The sequence below is a fragment of the Fusarium subglutinans genome (genome assembly GCF_013396075.1).
Source record: "Fusarium subglutinans strain NRRL 66333 chromosome Unknown NRRL66333_c0000002, whole genome shotgun sequence".
Classification (NCBI taxonomy): Eukaryota; Fungi; Ascomycota; class Sordariomycetes; order Hypocreales; family Nectriaceae; genus Fusarium; species Fusarium subglutinans.
In genome coordinates this window covers 781,175-802,145 of record NW_023502065.1, presented here as the reverse complement: position 1 = coordinate 802,145, position 20,971 = coordinate 781,175, and the positions used below count along the sequence as shown (strand labels likewise).

The window sequence follows — 20,971 nt, the reverse complement described above, 5'->3', positions numbered from 1 at the left end:
TCGTCGCCCGGCGTGTCCGGCTTCTTCAACGGAGACATACCCAATTCCTAGTAGATCTCGATCTGCCTCAAGCACAAATCGCCCATTGAGGCTAGATACTCAAGCACAAATGACACAATTGCATCAAGACTCACGGCAACAAGCCCAACACCAGTAACGCCCACATGCGCCTGCGGGGTTTCCCACGATAGCCAGATGAGCAGCCTAACAACCCAATACCCCTTGAAATGTTTCACAACGTCATCATTCCAGGGCGTAACGAAAGTTACGAATAGGTAACTGCCGCTGAAGTTACTTTATTACATCCTTAATGTAACGTGCAACAAGCTTGTCTTTGACTTTGCGGCAAACATACACTTTCTGGCCCGGCAAGGTAAAGAATTTCATCCAGAACAGTGCATGCACTATGGCAACATTGTGCCGAGGGATGTCATCTCTACAGATGGCTAGACCTGTCAGGCCCAGGGAGCGCGCCGCTCATCATGGCAGGTTCCGCGCTTGCACCGAGAATCAGTGTTCGACCTCCTCGAGTTCCCCACCAAGCTACCCCAATAGCTGCTCGTTCTACGTCTAGCTCTCCACTAACAAGAATCTGCAAGAATCGTTGCTTGACTGGTTCCCTTAGTACGGGATCCTCAATTTCATTCATGGCTTGAGCAGCGATCGTGAACCATTCTTCCACCAGAGGAAGAGGTAGGTATGGAAGTGAATCAACTAGAGCTAAAGCAAGTGAACTCTGCTGAGAATGACGTTCCTCCTGGGTCTCTTCCATCGCAGCTTGTGCGACGATATCTGCTGTTGGTGACAGCAGACTCGTTGATGCCGTGGAAATTGAAGCTCGAAGCATCTCTAGAAGTGTCTCTGATAGATGCGGCTCCAGCTCTGCAATGGGAAACGGAGGTGATACAATCTGCATCACCGTCTTGAAGGCCACTCTGAACTGACGGGATGAGATATGCTGCGGGAATGAGTTGAACAGCAGAGCGATATAGAAAGGTGTGAGTTCAATGGTAAGAGGGCTATGTTGAGGGCAAGATATGGTTGACAAAATGGCACTGTGTGCGGATTCGAAGATCTCAACCATATTTTGTGTCGTAGGCCCTTCATGTGAGATGTATGCAATCGCCGGTTTGATTATAAGAGCATCGCATGCATCGGTTGGCAGAGTGAGTGGTAAGTGTTCAGAGACATTAAGGTAGAATAGGTCCAAGATTCTTTGTAGATATGTCGTTGACGTTGATGCATCTTCGGATGGTCGGAATTCCTGGAGGAAACTGTGGCAAGCAGGGGCACTCCGAGAGAGCGAGTCGATCGAAGTGAGGTATGTGAAGTTGTACACTTGGAACGCATTGTTGCCGTTCCTTGACGAGACGAAGAAGATGTTGCGTAATATGCGAAGAGATTTTGACGCGATGACAGGAGCAGCCATATCGTTGAGCATACGCGGGTCGAGGAGACTTCGTGAGACAATCGCCTGTAGAATAGCAACCGTCCCAAACATGAGCTTCCTCAGCAGGTTCCATAGAACTGGCCATGTGCTTGTAATGGTCTCCTGTGTCAGCACATTGCCCTCAAGCGCTGGATCTATGTCGCACAATCGATTCAACCGCCACATCTCCAATACCTGGCTGCTAAAGGCAAGAAGAGCATCTTGCGCGGCAATCACAGCCTGTGTGTCTGTAGCCTGTTGAACAGCATACCCAGCAAGCTTCGCTAACGGCCCCATGTTGGCTAGAGTAGGTCGCCTATCCAGCTCTTGGATGAATCGAAACGAGGGCGTACTTGGTGACCATGCGAGGAGATGATTTGGTGATTCGACAACCTGGGAGCTCACTGCCGCTAAGAATTGACCGTGGCCGAGGCCCTCCTCAGCTGTCACTGTCCACACAATGAGAGGCAACAGCGCATTGCAGTTGATGAGGCTTCGATGGAAGTCAGACAGTAGCGGAAAGGCAAAGTTAAGGGCCATGACAACCGATGCGCCTGCGACCGGACCATCTTCGTCGTGACTCTCGAGTGCCAGATTTGCCGCCATCACTACCGCCTCTTCAAGAGTATTCCTCATACCACGCGACAAGGACTGCCGATTGCTGGACTCCATGCCCATAAGAACACCGGTTAGAACCAAAAGATGCTGCCATCGCCTCGATCGATCGTCCGCTCCTTTAACGACGGCGCGCGTCCATTCTTCGCAGCTCAGTCCGCCGCCCTCATGGGGTTCTTTCCGATCGCGATTAGCGACTTCGTAGTTATGGATGCGCGCGGCCGCGGTATTATAAATGCTGATAACTCGAACCGAAGTGCGAATGCCGCCTGGCTGGAACCATATCGCAGGAGCCGTCAACAGTTGCGACGTGAGAAGGCCGAGATTTAGAGGATTTGTGAGCTCGGTGAGGAGATGTGTTGTCGACCCGATGATCTGCTCGGTCTTTGCAGCATCGTGGACGTCTGGGTAATGCTGCAGAACTGTTCTGAGAAGTCTATCGGGAGACATATCGACGCATTCGGTTTGTGTGGTGAGTGTGAGGAAGGTGTCGATGGAGAGTTGATGATGGATCTAGGTTGACAATTCCGAGGTTGCGGTTGCGGTTGCGCATGCCGACTTCACGGGCTTTTGCCGAGGCCTGGAGGATGACGTTCCGGGGGAACTTTCAGCTCCTAGGCATGGCACCTTGGACCCCTGTCCCCCCTGTCGCTGCTAATTCCAACACCCCATAATCATAATCATATTCAATCCTATTCCCAACGACGCCGCAAAAATCGGCCAAGTTGGGAGCTGTTGCAGCCTTCATGATGGCAGGGTATGTTCAGATTGAGATCCATCCTTCTCGCAAGCAAATTGCTAATCAGTACAAACGATAGATGGCCCTGCCAAATACTCCTCCACCAGAATATCAAACGCCGCGCTTCCCGTCCCTAAACGTCAAGACTCTATATGACACCACCGCAGACAAACAATATACACTCTACTATGTCTTAGATGTTTGGCGATTTACTTTACTATGGACGCTCATTATATATGCATGCTTCCACATGGGGGCAGTTCTGATTGCCATGTTTACCCACAGTTGGAAGAAGTCGTCTTGGAGATATCTATGGGCAGCACCCGTCATCTATCTCGTTATTGCTGGGCTTGAGGCTGTCATGGCCGGGAGTATTGTTGGCTTAGTGTAAGTCGTGTTGGTCTTGCAAACTACCTTACCGTGACTAAAAGATCATTAGGTTGGGAGCTGTTTACTCTGCTGGATACTACGAGATGAACACCTGGATTCCTTGTACCTGGGGATTCATCAACGTATTGGTACTCATTATTTCCTCGTTCTCAATCCAAGGAGGACTTTGATGAGGGACTTTTGATCACATATCATTCTACCTTGTTTTAGAGACCAGCTTCGATCTGTCGCAGACTCTGCACAAGAAGGGCCACCGGTTTCACACTGCGTGCTTGTCTGAATGCCAGCCCAAAGTTAGCTGCGTTGGCTTCAAATTGCGTTCTGTCGAGTGTGGATTTTGAGTGTTGGAACTTGACCATATACCATGTGCAGAAGCATTAACCGGTGGAAATCTTTGGAAGAAAGTACAGCTTATTAGGGCATCGGTGCATCGTTTTGTTTACAATATACCCATTCTTGTGTCTAGAAGCAATCCCATCAAATAGTGTATATCCACACGTGAGCCTTTGAAACTTGATGATTTGATAAGTGCTACCAACATAGCTCATCTGTGCATGGAAAGGCGTCTTCCTTCCTAGATCCATGTGATCTCCTTTGTGATATCAGTTTCAGCAGTCACATTGTCTCAAGCAAGCTGGCATCTCAAAAGTACCCCTCATTCAAAGCTACCTTGAGTTCCGAGTTCGATTCTGCCATCCTCGAAAATCAGCGCCGACGAGAAGACAAAAACAACCGCCAAACCATAAAACGACTTATAAAATCATCGCAAAGACTTCCAGTGTGATTCAGAACTAGTTCGGTATCTGATTAAAATTGATTGAGCTCATTTGTGGTGTTTTTATACATTGACAGTGTTTTTGATCCTGGGCCAGATAGCAGCTTCATGTACCCATAGCTCATAGGTACCTACTTTGATTTCCATTCTCGGCCACCCTGGAGCCAACCTAATGCTCAGGTGGATAGGTCCACTAAGCTCAGCCTCCAAACTCATGAGCTCAGGCCAACAATCTTGATATTGTTCTCTGCCTCACAATCCAAGACTGCAGACGCCATTCGGGGACGAGGGCCAACACGCCTTCTGATTAATAACTTTTCATTTATTTATTTCAGTCCCAAAGACAACCTTTCTCTTCTTTCTCTTCTTTTCACGACTCTTCTCAGAATTTGTACGTTCATCTCATCATCTCATCTTTCATCAAGCTTCATATCAACCCCTGAAGACCTCATGAGATCGTATAGACTATTTCCTGACTTTTTATCAAAGAAAACCATGTCTGAAACCATGCAAAACGCGGGTGCTAGACCTGTCAACTTCAGCCCTTCAGCTGCTCATCATCGAGCATCGCCTACTCATCATGACTCCTCCTTCGGCAACTCTCGCTCTCTGGACGAACTCATGATCCTAAAGCCCTACTTTGCCGGCCAGCCCAAGTCACTCTCAGGTATCGCTCTTCGAGCTTTCTGCCTCGGTATTACCTTGGCTTGTAGTGCTATCTCCATGGGGGCCATTCTGTTCTTGACTTCTAGCCCTGCTTGGCGTGTTCCGTTCTTCCTGTTTGCACTCTCAGCTTTCCACTTTCTCGAGTTTTGGACTACGGCTGAGAAGAATACACTTGTGGCTAGTATTGGAAGTTTTCTCCTGACCGCAAACTGGCCAGGATACGCCATCGCCCATTCAGCTGCGTTTATCGAATGTGCCATCGTCAACCTTTTCTTCCCTAATCGACACTGGGCACCCTATGGCACCGGTCCTATCCTTCTGCTCCTCGGCCTTGCCATGGTCCCCGTCGGACAGTACGTCCGCTCAGTGGCCATGTTGCAAGCTGGAGCCAGTTTCAATCATCATATCCAGACCAGGAAGAAGGATTCCCATGAGTTGGTGACTTCAGGTATCTACTCCATCTTCCGCCACCCAAGTTACTTTGGATTCTTTTACTGGGGATTGGGAACACAGCTGGTTATGGGCAACGTTTTGTGCTTCTTTGCATATGCGGCTGTTCTCTGGATGTTCTTTAGCAAGCGAATTAAACACGAGGAGGCCAAGTTGATTGAGTTCTTCCAAGATGATTACGTACAGTATCGGAAGAGAGTGGGAACAAAGATTCCTTTCATCGCTTAGGAGATGCGAGAGAAGAGGGGGGCGATCTAGCAATAGGCGCATGTAAATACAGCTAAGACTAGAAATACTTCCCAGATTACTTGCAATAGGACCACCGGTCCCCAAGGTGGTAAAACCTAGTATATACGATTATAGGCAAACGAGTTCTTAATAACAATTCATCAAATATGTATCATAACAATACGGTAAATATGCTAGCTGAACAATACCAGAACAGTATCCAGAAACTTTATCCGTAGCCAAGACACTTCAACTCGATACTGTCGTCATCTGTTTGCTGACACTTCCATACTTTGCTTGCCAAGCGTAGAAGTACATAAGTGCTGCAAAGGGTTGTCCAAATATGGTGAATGATACCCAAAAAATAGTATTACCAACTATTTTGCCAGTGTGCCCAAGCTTCATGTTTTCAAGAGGCTTGGTCAATGCAATAAGTGGCAGTTGAAGGAACATACCCAGGAAAGCAACGCCTACGACCGTCAGCTGTGTAACTAGGATTCAGGATATGAAAACTTACCAATGATGTTATGCGTAGGGACACCGACAAGGATCTCGTGAAGAATAGCCGATACTAGGAAGACTACAAAGCTGGCGGCTTGAGGACTCCAACCACGCCCGATCATGGGCATGTACAGATGACGCTTGAAATACGTGTAAACAGGCTTATTCCACGTACGCCAGTATGCTCCCAAGCTCTCACTGTTCCACCAATCGTCATAGAATGACCTGTCGCCAAACCTCAAAACCTCGGCCAGGACGTTGAGGAACGACTGGAAGAGTGCGAAGAAACCAGCAAGCCAGATGACTAGGGAGATTGTCGAAAGCTTAAGTAACCGTTCCAGAATAGACATAAGGTCAAGGGAAGCGATCTTGTCGAGCGAGTTCCGAAGTACAGGTGCAGCATACTGAGCACTCGCAACCCACATGAACACACTGAGGCCGAAAATTTCCCCAACTCGCTTGGCAACAAAGACCCATCTGATTTTATCGGTGCGAGGATACACGGGCTGGTATACGAGTGTGGGCGCCCACCAGAAGTAGACCAGGTTGCTGAAGGTGATGTTCTGGGGATACGGGCATTGCGTGTACAGCTCAGGTACCAGTTCGCGCTCTCCTTCCACAGGATGCAGATAGGCATGTCTCAAGTCTCGGTTGGTGAAAGCATACGATGCAGTCTTGAGCCAAACAACTATGGCATGCATCTCAGTCACAGTACCAATGAGAGGATGATGAATCTTGAAGTACACCACCCAGGTGGTCAGGACAAGGGCAAGTGTGATGTTGAAAAGATGAGCCCATGCGACAACAACCCAAGTCTTATGAAACCTCTTGCGCTCCTGCTCTGAGGGGCCACCAGAAGGTGAATCATTGACACGCTTTAGAGATCCTCGAGCCTGCTGAGCAGCAGCCAGCTCAATCAAGTAGGCAGCAAGGAGATGGCATGGGATGAGGAAGTAAAGGAGTAGACCTAAGTAGATATCTTGACGACTGTAATCATGACACCTCACGCAGATCAATACTCCATACTATAGACTGTATTAGCTGGTTGTCGAGGGCATAATTGATGGGCAGGAGATGAATCATACCTTTTGGATGTTCTCAATCATCAATCGCAAGTTTCCAACAACTGCCAAGCATTAACAACCCAACGAATAACATCATAATGAGGGGCTGAAGCTTCCATACCAAGCACAATGACCATGAGGTTACGGAACCCGATAAAGCTGGGGGCAGCATCGGAATCGTGACTCAGACATGAAGGTCTCGTCTGTTTGTGAACCGCAGCGACGTGTCTGTACTTCTGGCCAGGCTTCTTTGGAGTTTTGGTCGTGGCAGTTCCGTTACCGTTTCCGTTGGTACGATTGTTGGGTTCGTTCTGTGTGACGTCGTGGCCGCTGCGCCGGGAGACAGAGGCCGAACCATTCGAGGTTTCTATACTCGTCGCTGTAGCCGAGTTCATCTTGTAGAAGCCTTGCCTAGACGGCAGACTAATCGCGCAAAGGATAGGAGCCCAAGAAATTAGGTGAAAATAAGAGAAAAGACAGAATTGAGCAGAGTTACCGACGGAGACACGACGACCTTGTTAACGTAAAGTTGTTTGGGTGGCGGCGTTTGTTACAAGGATGATAAGATACTGAGGGGCGCCACTGTCGCAGTGAATGAACCACCTACAGCTTCGAGATAAAGCACGTTAAAGAGTTTATCAAACCACAGGAATGTAGGAGATAAAGGGTCGGAGAAAAAAAGGAGGTGAAAGAGACATTCCAATTAAAAACAAACAGTCAATTGAGTTTCTTTCGCAACGGCCTCTCTCCTCACTCTTCTTGGTTATCCCATCTCGCCAAGTACATCCATTACCTATAAGTTAGTACTATTATGCAGAGCAGCCATTTTGGCGCCTCTTCTGGCGGGGCTGTTTGAGCTTTTTCGCTCTGGTCATTTTTAGCAGCAACTCAGGGACTTTTACAGTGAGGCTAAAGACAATCATCAACGCTAAAGGGGGGGCCCGGGAGCATAACACCCCTGGCTTCCGCTGCATTCTGAGCGTTTTAATGGATCGACGAACCCTCCCGAGCTACTGGCTTGTGGCGCTGCAGGGGAAGGTATGCGGCAACAGGTCGCAGGCCCCAGAAGGCTTGCAACTTTGCGACTGATATCAATGTGAAAGCATGTGAAAGTGCGGTTGTATTGCATGCGCCATGCTGTTGGTGAGATGCAACAGTCATACCTAGCATGAGCGAACTAACGCAGTAAGCTCGGGTAGAGCCCGTGGGTGATGAATCTGCGCCCCAACAATTCGGTATACGAAAGAATATTCACGCATGTGCATGTCGGTAGCAGAGGCACTTTTTTATCTCATCAGATCTAACCGTTGAGAGTCTCAAGTTTTGGAGAGTGAGTGAGAGGTCATGTGACTTGGAGTTTTCGGAGAAGGCCTGACTCCAAAACTGAGGATGGCCGGTTAATCGTCGCTTGAATTGGCCCTCGGTAGCTTTGAACTTCCATTCAACTGAAAGCTCACGCGCCTCAAGTAACAGCATTGTCTTTGTTCATCCTCTATCAAATCACTTCACCGCCCCCGACGTCTTCTTACAAAAATTCAATTTTCATCATCGCCATATAGAACCTCCGTCTGACCAGCTGCACAGAGATTATCCAACAGCGACTTCATAGCTGCATTGGTTGTTCATTTCAATCTTGAAAGACCCACCCACCCCCTGCGACGCGCTTCTCAAGAGAGCTATTGTGCATGCTTGATACTCCAAAGAGAATCCGTCACGATGGCCTATGAGCCTCGTGGTGATCATGGTGGCGGCCAGGGCCAAGATGGGGCATTTGTCAAGGTTCGAGGCAGGCGTAAGTTTACCCATCATACTCACTCAGTGAAATGCATGTCTCCTCTTGTGTTTGCATTGCCAAGCTGCTCAGTGGCAGAAAAATATGAAAGTTGTGGGAGAGATGCTACTTCATCAAATGTCCCTGTTCCATGTATGTTCAAGGGACGGCTGTTGTTTAGACGAGCAATCGAGATGTTTGGTTTTGGCCAACCTCATGCTTCAAAGCAGGGGTTCTTTCTGGGGCTATGGGAGAGGCATTCGAATACACATACATCATAACCTGAAGACTTAAATCACAACTGGTTTCAAACTGACGCTTCAACTCCAGGACCTGTGACTGACTACGGTGCAACTATAACACACTGGCAACATGATCGTGCCCCTAGCTATAAGGGAGGGTATACTGGCGAAGCTGAGCGACCTAGTGTTAGCTATATCGTTGATGTGAGTAGCGTTCTATATGAATAACTGCCCTATGACTGACCCTAAAATAGATGCTTCCACCTGCAGCACGTATCACAAAAGCTGCCGATAGTATCCCTATTAAGCACCTTCACTCTTCTCTCAACAAAATCAAGCACCCCATCAATGTAGTGCGGTGGACACCAGAAGGTCGACGGTTATTGACAGCATCGACCAGTGGCGAATTCACACTATGGAACGGAACGGGCTTCAATTTCGAAACCATCATGCAGGCTCACGATTCTGCCATTCGTGCTCTGGAATATTCACATAGCGATGACTGGCTTATCTCAGCGGATCACGATGGAGTTATCAAGTACTGGCAACCAAACTTCAACAATGTCCAGAGCATCAACGCCCACACTGACCCTATTCGAGACCTTGCTTTCAGCCCAAGTGATTCCAAATTTGTTACTGCAAGCGATGACTCGACCCTCAAGATCTTTGACTTTGCTCTGGGACAAATGGAATCCAAGCTTGAAGGTCATGGATGGGATGCAAAAAGTGTGGATTGGCATCCTACCAAGGGACTGCTCGTATCTGGTTCCAAGGACCATCTTGTCAAGCTTTGGGATCCTCGTACTAGCCGTTGTTTAACGACTCTACACGGCCACAAGAGCACTATTACAAAAGTACTGTTTGAAAAGGTTCGTGGTGCTTGTCTCGCTACATCTGCAAGAGACCAGACCGCTCGTGTTTTCGATCTTCGCATGATGCGTGATATTTGCCTTCTCAAAGGCCATGAGAAGGATATTTCCACTCTCACATGGCATCCTATCCATCCTAATCTTCTCAGCACTGGTGGTATGGACGGCTCGTTATTCCACTATCTGCTCGATTCACCAAACCCGCCTCCTGGCCAGTCCTTCACCGTCGCACCTTACGACAGTCCTGATCCATCATCAGTAGCCGCCCAGTCAGTATGGCCAATGCACAAGGTGCCCTTTGCTCATGATTATGCTATTTGGTCCCTCGACTGGCATCCTCTTGGACACATCCTGGCATCAGGATCTAATGATCGAATTACGCGTTTCTGGAGTCGTGCTAGACCTGGCGACACAGATGTTTTCCAGGATCGCTACCATATCGGTGAAGCAGCTGCCGAGGCCCAAGGGACCTGGGACCGCCGTGGTAATCGTCGGCAGCGCCAGGAGGAGGAACAACAAGAGATGGAAGACGAGATGGACGCTCTTGTTGACCAAGATGCACCGAAAGGTGCTGTCCCTGGACTGCCTGGTATTCCTGGACTGCCTCTTGGCGGCGGCCTACCGGGCCTTGGCTCAAGTATTCCACCTCCTCCCATTCCTGGCGTCGGTGCTGGCTCAGGTGCTCCTCCACCCCTCCTACCATTTCCCTTACCTGGACTCAATGGCGGCCCACCGCCGCCTCCCTTACCTGGACTGGATCCCAACAATCCTCCAGATCCAGCTCAACTCCTCGAGCTTATGAAGAAGGCGGGCGTGCCTCTCCCGCCACCTGGAGCCCTACCACCAGGAGCCTTGCCCCCTGGACTCATCCCACCACCGGGCAGCATGCCTCCCCCTCCCGGAAGCTTTGCCATGCCGGTCCCGCCACCTCCTATGCCTGGATATGACGCCGACAAGGCAGATGCTCGACGGAGAGCTCCCCTACCTAGTCAAGAGGAGAGCTTGCGCCACGAACAGCGGCAAGGAAAGTACACGAGAGCGAGATAGAGGAAACGAAGAAGAAGAAAAGTCGCCGATTCGATACCCTCTGGCGCTGGTGGTTTACGTAATGCTACCTGGTTGCAACTAAAGCAATGATATGTTGCATCTTTACAGAATCTGGCAGTTTCAAAACCTGTAATGTATACACAGAAAAGTTTTGTATACCCATCATTCGTCTAAGCCCGTAGGCAAGATGCACATGCTATTGGTGGTGCATATAATTCTAGATACTAAAACATGTAACATAATTGTGACGCTTTCATATGCAGCTGTGTATGTTATAAATTCGTCGAGAGCCGAAAACAGAGCATCTCATGCTCATTCGTTCCTCTATGCAAAGACCAATGTTTCCTTTCCCACTGTACAAATGCTTGGTAGCCTTCTATTTCTTGGGGAACGCCTTTTGCTTATCCGCGAAGTCTCGAATCAAAAGGGCACAGGTGTGGTCAGAACACAGACGTCGTCTTCGCTGAGGAGGTAGCTTAGTAGCAAATTCAAGACCGCTAGCACGCTCAACAGCCTCGAGAGGAACCTCGAAATCGGTGATAGGCTTAGAGTTAGGGATGGGGGCGTTAGGGAGAACGAAAGCGCCCAGCGCAACGTTTCCACCAACCCGACCATCCTCAGCAAAGATCACCTTGTAGAAGTGCGTGGGCACAGCAACTGAAGGAGGAGTGCCGATCATCTCGTACTTGACGTACCACTTGCCATCGGCCTCCTTCTTGGGAAGATAGAGAGGGCCTGTGACGATGCGGACTGAGGGATACTTGACTGTCAAACGACGACAGAAGTCCTCGAAGTGAGCCCAGTAGTCACGGTTGAAGCCATCGCCGACTTGAGGGCACATGTTTGTGAGGTAAAATGTGTCGTCCATGGCCTTCTGAGACCATTTACAGTCGGCAGCAGGGACCTGATGACCACGGTCATAACCGCTGCGGTAGTAGTCCTTCAACAGAGCCCGGAATTTTTGTGGCACAGAGTCATCTTCAAGAAAGCTGCTGTGCTTTCGATCACCATCGCGAATGGCAAGGGAAGCAGGAGTAATATGTTCGACGACCCAGTGAGGGTTTCGTGTACGACGATCGTAGGAAGAGACAAGGCCAGAGCGATTGGCGACATCGGCGATAGGGCCTGGAAAGCCATACTCGAAAAGACCTCCAGGGTTGACGATTGCGCTTGGGTCGATTGGCAAGCCGGAGGGCGCAGTGGCTGGAGGTCCGAAGACTTGGGCGGGAGGAACAGCGGGAGAGGCGGTGGGAGCAGGAAGAGCGGCGAAGGAGTTTGAGGTTGTCGGAGGAGGCGTAGCTAGAGTATTGGTCTCCTCAACGCGTTTACCGCCTCGAATGGAGTAAATGGCGGCAGTGATAGCAGCACCACCTCCTGCACCTAGGCAGGCCATAGTAGCGAGAGTAGTCTTGGACATGATTACTATCCCTTGAGAACAGACGAGGCTACGCAAAAAAGAAAGTAGAAAAAAGTTTGATCTTAATGAGCGAACGGACAATAGTATATGGGAAGTCAATGACTGGGAGTCAGATCACGCGCGATCTTTGCCCAAGGGTGTTGAGTTGCAGTGCCTCGTGATATTGAGATCGATCACAGGGTTTGAGATAGCTTTCGAGCCGACCCGTAGAAATTTTGGGAGCGAGCTCGGAACGGAACGTGGGGGGCCGTTGTTTTGCCGTTGTCGGTGGATTTTAAGGGTCTAGGGGGGCTGTGATTTGACGTCACTAAGGTAGGCGGTAATTCGAAGTTTGAGGGTAACAGTCAAATATGGAATATCGTTAGATCCCGCTATTCAAACACAGGGAAATGCATAAAGCGACAGACCGCTGAATAGCTAGTTATTTGCCCTACCTAGAGCATGGATTCGAAGCAAGATAGGGCATGAATCATGTAGGGATTGTTCTAGACACCGAATGATTCAGATTGATTCATCAAGGTGCGTGGCTTGTGAGACTTGAAAATGTAAGTTGCCGTGTATGACAAGACACGAGTTCATCGAGAGCCACTCACGAGGTTTGGGATTCTCGAGGGTCTTTCAGCCTCAAGGCGTATTTCGGGGTTGAGGCTCAGTGGAAGATCACACATTATGGAGGTGCTTGCTAGCGTAGACAGTAACTAGCGAATATCATGGGTAGCATTACCTATGATGTGGGGGATGACAAAGACGAGAAATTGATTCGCGCGCAAATCGCATCTTGAAACTTTAGCTCAGACAAGGTATGAGGCGCCATGATGAGAGGCGTTGCAGCTTTTATACGCTTGACTTGCATAGCCGCAGGAAGATTTAAGTCTCAGCTTGATGTCAGGGGACCAATGACTCTAGGTACATACTGTAAAGTAGGTATGTGAATAGTTACGTGCTACTCAAGTCACATATAATATAACCCCCACGATACCAGTTAGGGCAGTTATGGGGATCGCTATAATTAATAACGCACTATCAATCGATGTCTCACTGTTTTACTACTCGTTACAGCTACTACAATAAAAAGAGGCATGGCAATTCGTAAGCCAGGCGGTCAACGAGACGCCGTGATCCAATGATGCGCAGATGCTGAGACGTGAGAACCTTGAGGGACAGTTTTGATGGAGACGCACGGTCTCATGATGGTGTAAGTTGACCCCCAACTCGATCCTCTAAAAGGGTTCTAAGGGGCTGGCTGATTGTTTATAGCGTTGCAGTTGCTCTTCTCCTAGTTGAAGCACGAGGTTGAAATAGGAACTCTCTTAAAGGAACAATTCCTCATGTTAGGGCTTCCTTGTTCTATCTGATCCATTGTCGTAAGAGCCAGGCTACCTACCTTACCTTAATGCGCATTAGCAAAGCCCCATCCTTTGTCATTCGCCTCTGCAAGGCCCTTGAAACTCACATTCAGCCTCAGACTCACTCCTCTTCTCTCTCACTGCTGCATGCGAATCATTTTAACAGCCCCTTTGTCCTCTTCTTTGTCACTGAAGACTCTTGTTGTCATTGATTAGATACCTGAGTCGAGCCCAGACTAACAAGGTTCCCCCCGCCCACTGCGCTAAACAAAACCGCATCGATATTCCCCTGCTCGTTCGCTACCTACGTCAGACCTAGAACCAAAAAGATCTACAGCTTCCTTGCTCTTGCCTCTTTGCGCCCATCACACACCCTCGACGTCAAGTCTTGATCCCCCTCTCGGAATCCACACTTAGCCTTATCACCAGAGCTCGTTCCCAGGCGCAACATCAGTTCATACGCAGACGATACATTTAAGCAGCATGGCCACATCCGTGGGCCAGAGCAGCCTCGACAATGATACTCGCGGCTGGATCATGTGTGTTGTCAGCGGCATTGGTGAGTTGCTCCTCATTCCCAAGACCCCAAATGCGCTCGCTTCGCTTCCTGGTACAATTCTAACAACCTTTCTCAGCTTGCGTTGCTGGCGCCTCCATAGTATGTGTTGACGTTATCGTTCGATTATTTCCTGGCAAGAGAAACTTTCGCATCCAGGATAGCAATGTCTTCCTAGCTTGCTCTCTCAGCTTGAGTTTTGGTGTCATGGTAAGGTCCTCCTGGCAGCATCTGTCTCTTCTGCTAATAAAGAACAGCTATTTTCCGCATTGTATAGTATGCTACCGGAATCTAAAGAATATTTCCAGCAGGCCAAATGGTCTACTCAAGCTGCTGGCCTGGTCATGATGTCCTGTTTTGCTGGTGGGTTCATCGGTATCCAGGGAGTTTCGCGATTGCTTCACCAGTTCATGCCTACCCACGTCGTCGAATGCGATCATACACACGACGAAAACGCAACCAAAGACACTTCATGTCACCACGAGAGGAGACAGTCTCGCGCCCGTCGTCGCCAATCTTCCTATCCACCGCCGGAACAAGCACCTGTCAACAAGTCGCTTTCTAAATTAACCAATGGTAACGGACAAACCGCTGCGACCGAGTCTACACCTCTGCTAGAGTCCACTTTGGATAGCCCTACGCATCCTCTCAAGAGACAAGCCTCTGCTCGCGATGGAATGCAACGCCCTGCGAGTCCAATGCGAAGCCGTACCACTACAGGACTTACCGATGGCTTCCCTGAGAGGAGGAAGTCCATGCGAGAAGTTCAAAAGCGAGTCATGTCCTTTGTACAAGATACAAAGTGCAATTGCGACGAGTCAAACTCGTGCTACGGATTCACGGACCCTTGTGGCCAAGAGTGCTTCAAGCATCTAAGTAGCCGAACCAGTCTACCGAGCAGACCTGGAAGACAAACCCAGATTCTGCGCACCACCACTGGGTCATTCCTAAACCGCCCACCTGAACATTCTCATGCCCACCACGACCATGAGCATGAGCATGAGCATGAGAATGGATGCGAAGACTCTGTTGAGCCCTTTGCGAGACCAACTTATCGAACCAGCAGAGCCAAATCGCGAGAGCCATTGGATCCGATAGTCCCGGAGGAGCTCTCTGAACACGATAGCTCATGCTCATCTGCTGGAGACGACGAAGATGTCGAAGCTCAACATCATCACCACGTTCCAACAAATGCATTCTTGTCCATTGGTCTCCAGACCTCCATTGCCATCGCCCTGCACAAGTTTCCTGAAGGATTCATCACTTACGCTACCAACCACGTAAACCCATCTCTAGGTTTCAATGTTTTCATGGCACTATTTGTCCATAACATAACTGAAGGCTTTGCCATGTGCCTGCCGCTATACATGGCTCTGGGTTCTCGCTGGCGCGCCATGGCGTGGTCAGCCTTTCTCGGTGGTCTCTCTCAACCCATTGGTGCGGGCATTGCTGCACTATGGTTCAAGCTCGCCGATAAGACCAATATGCAACCCAACGCAGTTGCTTACGGGTGTCTCTTCGCTATCACTTCCGGCATCATGGTTAGTGTCGCATTGCAGTTGTTTGTGGAGAGTCTGAGCCTCAACCATAGCCGTAACCTCTGCATCTTCTTCGGCTTCCTGGGCATGGCTCTACTGGGATTCAGTAATGCCTTGGTGGGTTCTCACTAGATGTTTAGCTCCATACGAGATATATAGATACTTAGCCAGTATCTTTTGATGCTGGCCGTGCTCACACTTTGACACTCGTTCATGTCATTACTTGGCTCCTTTTCTTGCGCGGTGTTGGTCTGGGGTGCAATTGGGTTTCATTAGGAGGGGTATAAAATCATTCTGGGTTTCGGCATTCGGTAGACTGATAGAAAGGAAATAACTTCACTTTATACAAGAACTGGGTAAACTCGCCCAGACATCTCTATTTCTTTCATCATAGCCATTCCCATCGCTTTTGTGACATTGTAATTCATTCTTCATACATCGTGACGGAGCCATAATAGCCAGCCGCTCATATGGTGACCACCGTCAAGTCAAGCCTTGCGGCCGGGTATCTACATAGTATTTTAACTTTTTAGCTCTTAAAAACCCAGAACCTTTCAACTCCACAAATATTTTCTTTGCCTCAGAGAGCACCAAGAGCGGGGTCAATAAGAGGATCCTGTACTGCTGGATCTCTTACTAGCAGAAGTATATTGGTTTCGTCCTCCGGCCAGTCATCTCGCGGAGGACCATAGTCCATTGTGGCGGCAAAGATGTCGTCCTCCGGCATAATGCCAGGCCAATTTGTTGTATTGGGAAAAGTCCCATCGAAGAAGAACTGGGCAGGATCAAGCTGGTCTCCGGCTGGGATAAGAGATGGGTCAGTAGCCGGTGGGTGATACAGCTCAACATGTGCATCCCGGTCGTGGTAGCGAATGAAGGCTTCGTGACAGTGTGGACAAGAAATCGTTCTCTCCGCCTGGTTCACAGCACCGGATAGTTCATCAATAAGATTGATCTCTTGAGACGGCTCAGGTTTCGAGAGCTTGGGGCGTTCGTGGCCGAGGTGTTTATATCGAATATGATCCTCTAGTCGACTCTTGGTGCTGAACTTATCGCCACAGCCCTGATCGTTTGTCCAGCCCCGTAGGCCAGAACTATTGAGGTCAACTTGGCCGCAAACAAAGCGGAACCCCTCGTGCGCTGTACGAATATGAGCGTTGAGGTTGGACTTCTTCGTGAACTTCTTGTTGCATTCGTCGTATGGGCAAGCGATGTTCTTTCGATCCTCGACGGACTGGCCGGAATGGTGCATTTCGACATGTTTCTCCAGCTCCCATCGTGAGACAGATTTGAATTCGCAGAAAATACAGTTTTGATGCTCTTGGCGGATATGTGACTGAAGCAGCACTTCAGTAGTGAATCCGACCCGCTGTTCTGTCCCATCGGGCATCCTCTTCAAACCGCATTCGCCGCACCAGAACTTTGCCTCGCCATGATCCTTATCACGGTGTCGCTTCAAGGCCGCCTTGGACTCAAAAGCATGACGGCACCCTTGCTCTGGGCATTGGAGTGCAGGCAGGCCCTGGTGGTCTTTTCGAACGTGCTTGCTCAATGTCTCCTTCTTTCTGAAACTCTGCCCGCAATCTTGGCAACGGAATCTCTCTTCGCCTTCGTGAACAGCCTGGTGTCGTTTAAGTCGAGTACCCGTCACAAAGCTCTTGCCGCAGCCTTCCTTTTGACAGACGTGTTTTCGCTCAAGAGTATGGACGGCCTTGATGTGCTGCTTCAAGTGCTTGTCCTCTATATAGTCCTTATCACAACCATCATAAGGGCACTTGAATGGCCGGGAGTTGGTGTGAGAATTGAGGTGATCTCGTAATCTGGCAGGCCGATTGAAGGTCTTGGGGCAGCCAGGCCATGTGCAAGCCAGAGTTTTGAGATCCGAAGGAAATTTAGCCCTGGGAGTCGTAGCAGCAGTGTTCACGGTTTGTGGTGAATCAGGGTCCTGAGTGGAATATGGAGTATGAGCACTAGTTAAGTCGTCCTCTGCATCATCAATATCTAAGTTTGCAATATCAGCAGCTGCATCTTCAGAACTCAGGAAGGGTAAGAAACCGTACATAAGTCATCTGGGCCTCCACGATAAAGCCTCTTGGCCGGAGGGACATCAACAGATGCCTCAGCAGCTTCTCGTTTACTCATAATGCTGTCATGCCGAGGACCCTTCAGTTTTGTAAATGTCGAAGCAAGCTTGGAAGTGGCAGAATTGATTTCAATTTAAGGCGGTGACTATATTTTTGTGTGGGGATTGCAGGGATGAGAGTCAAGAGCGATCCACCTTAAAGCTTCTTTCGCGCCGATATTCTTTGTCCAAAGAAAGGTGCGGAAGGTGCGCCGGAAAAACATCGGCTTGTCCAGGTTTTACTTTGTTCTCCTCTAGAACTTTTTTACGAGGTTGGCCTGGGCCATTCTGAAACCATCCATTGCGAAAGCAACTCTAGACTAAGAACACCCTCACATTCATTCTTCATCAAGTTCATATCAAACGACATTGACCATGTCTGATTTCGGCGATGATGATGTTGGCGGCGCTGGCGGGTAAGTTGCTTCCTGATCTTTGCAGGCGCACGCGAATCTAACTCGTAGGCAGCGACGAGCCCATGTACGAAGAGGAGGAGATCACCGAGTACTACGACCCCGAGGTTCTCGAGGAGGAGGATGGCGACCAGCAACAAAACGGACAAGATCAGGATAATGTCGTAGTCTCGGGAGATCCTTCTGCCGCTGCCAACGCGCTGAAGGGCGGCGACAAGCTACTCAAAGACAAGAAGATTCCCGAGAACGAGCGAACTACCACACCCTACATGACCAAGTACGAGAGGGCACGCATCCTCGGTACACGCGCTCTGCAGATCAGGTCCGCATCACCTTGCTGAACTGCAGTAACTTCCGGAAACTAACTGGATGCAGCATGAATGCGCCTGTGCTAGTTGATCTCGAGGGTGAGACTGATCCCCTTCAAATTGCGATCAAGGAGATGCGGGAAAAGAAGATCCCCCTGATCGTGCGGCGATACATGCCCGATGGCTAGTAAGTGATACTTGTTGAGGCAGCTCGAAGATGCCCTACTGACGCGTGTGGTACAGCTACGAGGATTGGACCTGCGAGGAACTGCTACAGTAAGCGACCAAAGGACTAGCACGTCGCGAAACAACCGATTGCCCCCGAGGCGTATATACCCATGCGACCCTCCTTAGATACAATCGAGCTGGAACGTTGTGTGCTCCCTTCTGGCTTGACATGTTGTATAGTGTATCAGGAGGTTAATTAATCATGTATAAGCGCGGCGTTTGAGATTGAGATTGATTTACACAGGAACTAGACGAAAAAACAAGAAGGAAATCTACTTTGCTTCTGTGTCTTGGTGCACGAGTGTGTTGATTGTCTCTGACGCCGTCTTTGATGAAGACGGGCAAAGAAATTCCCAACAGCAAACACTGTTGACGGATGCTCCAACGTCACATCGTTGCCAATACGGATATGCCCGGTAGATTTCCATGAGAGAATGATGTCAAGTGGGAAAAGGCAGATGGCTTGTTTTGGATCTGATGGGCCGAATACGTCGGGCCAGATTGTGTGTCACTGAAACACCGGCGCGAGACATGACGGCGTCTTGTGGTGTTTGGACGCAACCTCAAATGCGCAGTGGCCTTTTCATACGTCACAAAGTCTGATAAACAGTCAATCCAAGTAAGGGAGCATACTCTCATACCACGCAGTCTGGCCTTGACAGAGATTATCAACCTCAAATACAAAGACATGACTCCTGCAGCAGCATCTGTGGCTTATTGCATATTTGAAAGGGTCCTCGCAGGTAGATGAAATGTCCAACCAACCACAAGTCCAGAATATTCTTTCCAGCCTCCGACGTTGTGCCACACTGATCCGGAAACGGGTGTTGGTGGGAAGGGAAAAGCCGTGACAGCCGTAGCTTTGCAGATCATGCAAGTAAAGTTTTCATGCAACCTTGGCTACCTTAACTCGGCTTTAATTCAGTTCGTTTGTTTGTTCATTGCTGCGTTATCCAGGTACGTAAGGTAAGGCAAGGTATTTAACTAGACGTTTGGTGACAGGATGGATGATCTCCCTCTTGGCGGGGGCTTTCATGACGTCGGCGGATACGCACTCCCTTGACTGATCCAAATTGAACTCGAGGCGATGATGAAAGGTTACGTCTAGTGTTGATCGTACGAGTCGTGCTCTCTTATGCAGGAGGAATTAGACGAATTTGGTGAAGCTGTTGTGCTATTGGAAGCTTATTATCTTGCTCCATTTCTTATAAGAGGCTGGTCGCACTTGTGTGTTTTGAGGCCGGGAGGTTGGTATAACAGAAACAGCAACCAAATTTGGAAAGACCAACCGATATTCGTAACTGCCTTGGGGACTATATATCTTACTCAAATCCAACCTCTGCTAAGAATCCTTCTGATTCACACTCCTTCATCTCAGACATTAACACTCGCCAATCTAACCTTTCGTTCACACTATCATTATCAGCCGAGACAAGTCCCAACCGCTACAATGAAGTTCTTCACTCTCGTTGCAACTATTATTTCTGCCGTCAGCATCTCTGCTGTGCCCATATTGAATGAGCGGGCAGTCGGGGGTGTAAGTTGATTCTCTTCCCTACTATACAGGTTATCTCTTTTCTGTGGTATTGACATCTCATCTCCGCAGCTTTTGATATGTACTGGCGCCAACTCCACGGGCACATGCACCCACGAGGTATACGCACTTAACAAGTGCCATCAACTTTCTGCACCATTCCTTCGCAATGTCACGACTTTCGCACCCGACGGTGAACATTTCAACTGTTACCCCCGTACAACCGGCTGCAACGACACTTGTATGAGCCCCACGGGTTGCACAATAGGCCCGATCGATTTCAATTACGAATACAAGTTTAATTTCAGCCGTGTCGGCTGGCGCAAACTCTTCAACAGCTTTGACTGTTCACTAAAAAAGACCACAAGAAGCGAGAAGTTGTTTGGTTAGAAGAAGATTGTAAGGATTTTACAGGGAGAGCCAGCATGGGTACCTGGGTGGTGGTATAAATTCACGAACATGGTTGCATCTTCTTGGCCTTCTACCTTCTGTGTTGAAGCGATTGGGTACTTCTTTTTTTTTTGGTATTATATTGGCATGGTAATCTTGGTGACGGACTAATGGGCGACTCACCGGGCTACGGAGTATTTGGAGATAGCGATTCTAGCGATTGGTTTTAATCTTTGGCAGTTATTAGTCAGAGCATACAAGTTGAGACACTACGGATCAGCATGAGATAAGACATGAGACAATCAATCACTCATACCGTTTCGACCTCACAAC

The 20,971-nt window shown here is 49.0% G+C and overlaps 8 protein-coding genes across 8 annotated transcripts; 4 read left to right on the top strand and 4 right to left on the bottom strand.

Annotated features, from left to right (window-relative positions):
- Positions 1 to 436: 436 nt before the first annotated feature.
- FSUBG_575 (peroxisomal membrane PEX17) lies at positions 437 to 2,494 on the bottom strand (the record flags this gene model as incomplete). Its single annotated transcript, XM_036683879.1, has 1 exon — positions 437 to 2,494. The coding sequence occupies one exon, from the start codon at positions 2,492 to 2,494 to the stop codon at positions 437 to 439; it is 2,058 nt and encodes a 685-aa protein (XP_036544098.1).
- Positions 2,495 to 4,443: 1,949 nt separating this feature from the next.
- FSUBG_574 (S-isoprenylcysteine O-methyltransferase) lies at positions 4,444 to 5,292 on the top strand (the record flags this gene model as incomplete). Its single annotated transcript, XM_036683868.1, has 1 exon — positions 4,444 to 5,292. The coding sequence occupies one exon, from the start codon at positions 4,444 to 4,446 to the stop codon at positions 5,290 to 5,292; it is 849 nt and encodes a 282-aa protein (XP_036544097.1).
- A 249-nt stretch (positions 5,293 to 5,541) lies between these two features.
- On the bottom strand, positions 5,542 to 7,252 carry FSUBG_573 (diacylglycerol O-acyltransferase; the record flags this gene model as incomplete). Its single annotated transcript, XM_036683857.1, has 4 exons — positions 5,542 to 5,615; positions 5,667 to 5,762; positions 5,810 to 6,772; positions 6,979 to 7,252. 4 exons carry the CDS (start codon positions 7,250 to 7,252, stop codon positions 5,542 to 5,544), a joined length of 1,407 nt encoding a protein of 468 aa, XP_036544096.1.
- A 1,321-nt stretch (positions 7,253 to 8,573) lies between these two features.
- Positions 8,574 to 10,786, top strand: FSUBG_572 (polyadenylation factor subunit 2; the record flags this gene model as incomplete). Its single annotated transcript, XM_036683846.1, has 3 exons — positions 8,574 to 8,649; positions 8,959 to 9,074; positions 9,125 to 10,786. 3 exons carry the CDS (start codon positions 8,574 to 8,576, stop codon positions 10,784 to 10,786), a joined length of 1,854 nt encoding a protein of 617 aa, XP_036544095.1.
- Positions 10,787 to 11,162: 376 nt separating this feature from the next.
- Positions 11,163 to 12,203, bottom strand: FSUBG_571 (endonuclease G mitochondrial; the record flags this gene model as incomplete). The annotated part of the gene is made up of 1 exon (XM_036683835.1): positions 11,163 to 12,203. The coding sequence occupies one exon, from the start codon at positions 12,201 to 12,203 to the stop codon at positions 11,163 to 11,165; it is 1,041 nt and encodes a 346-aa protein (XP_036544094.1).
- A 1,829-nt stretch (positions 12,204 to 14,032) lies between these two features.
- Positions 14,033 to 15,775, top strand: FSUBG_570 (vacuolar zinc efflux; the record flags this gene model as incomplete). The annotated part of the gene is made up of 3 exons (XM_036683824.1): positions 14,033 to 14,108; positions 14,185 to 14,315; positions 14,363 to 15,775. The coding sequence occupies 3 exons, from the start codon at positions 14,033 to 14,035 to the stop codon at positions 15,773 to 15,775; spliced, it is 1,620 nt and encodes a 539-aa protein (XP_036544093.1).
- Positions 15,776 to 16,223: 448 nt separating this feature from the next.
- On the bottom strand, positions 16,224 to 17,785 carry FSUBG_569 (transcription factor IIIA; the record flags this gene model as incomplete). Its single annotated transcript, XM_036683812.1, has 2 exons — positions 16,224 to 17,644; positions 17,704 to 17,785. The coding sequence occupies 2 exons, from the start codon at positions 17,783 to 17,785 to the stop codon at positions 16,224 to 16,226; spliced, it is 1,503 nt and encodes a 500-aa protein (XP_036544092.1).
- Positions 17,786 to 18,140: 355 nt separating this feature from the next.
- Positions 18,141 to 18,766, top strand: FSUBG_568 (DNA-directed RNA polymerase I II and III subunit RPABC2; the record flags this gene model as incomplete). The annotated part of the gene is made up of 4 exons (XM_036683801.1): positions 18,141 to 18,181; positions 18,234 to 18,500; positions 18,554 to 18,673; positions 18,730 to 18,766. 4 exons carry the CDS (start codon positions 18,141 to 18,143, stop codon positions 18,764 to 18,766), a joined length of 465 nt encoding a protein of 154 aa, XP_036544091.1.
- Positions 18,767 to 20,971: the final 2,205 nt, after the last annotated feature.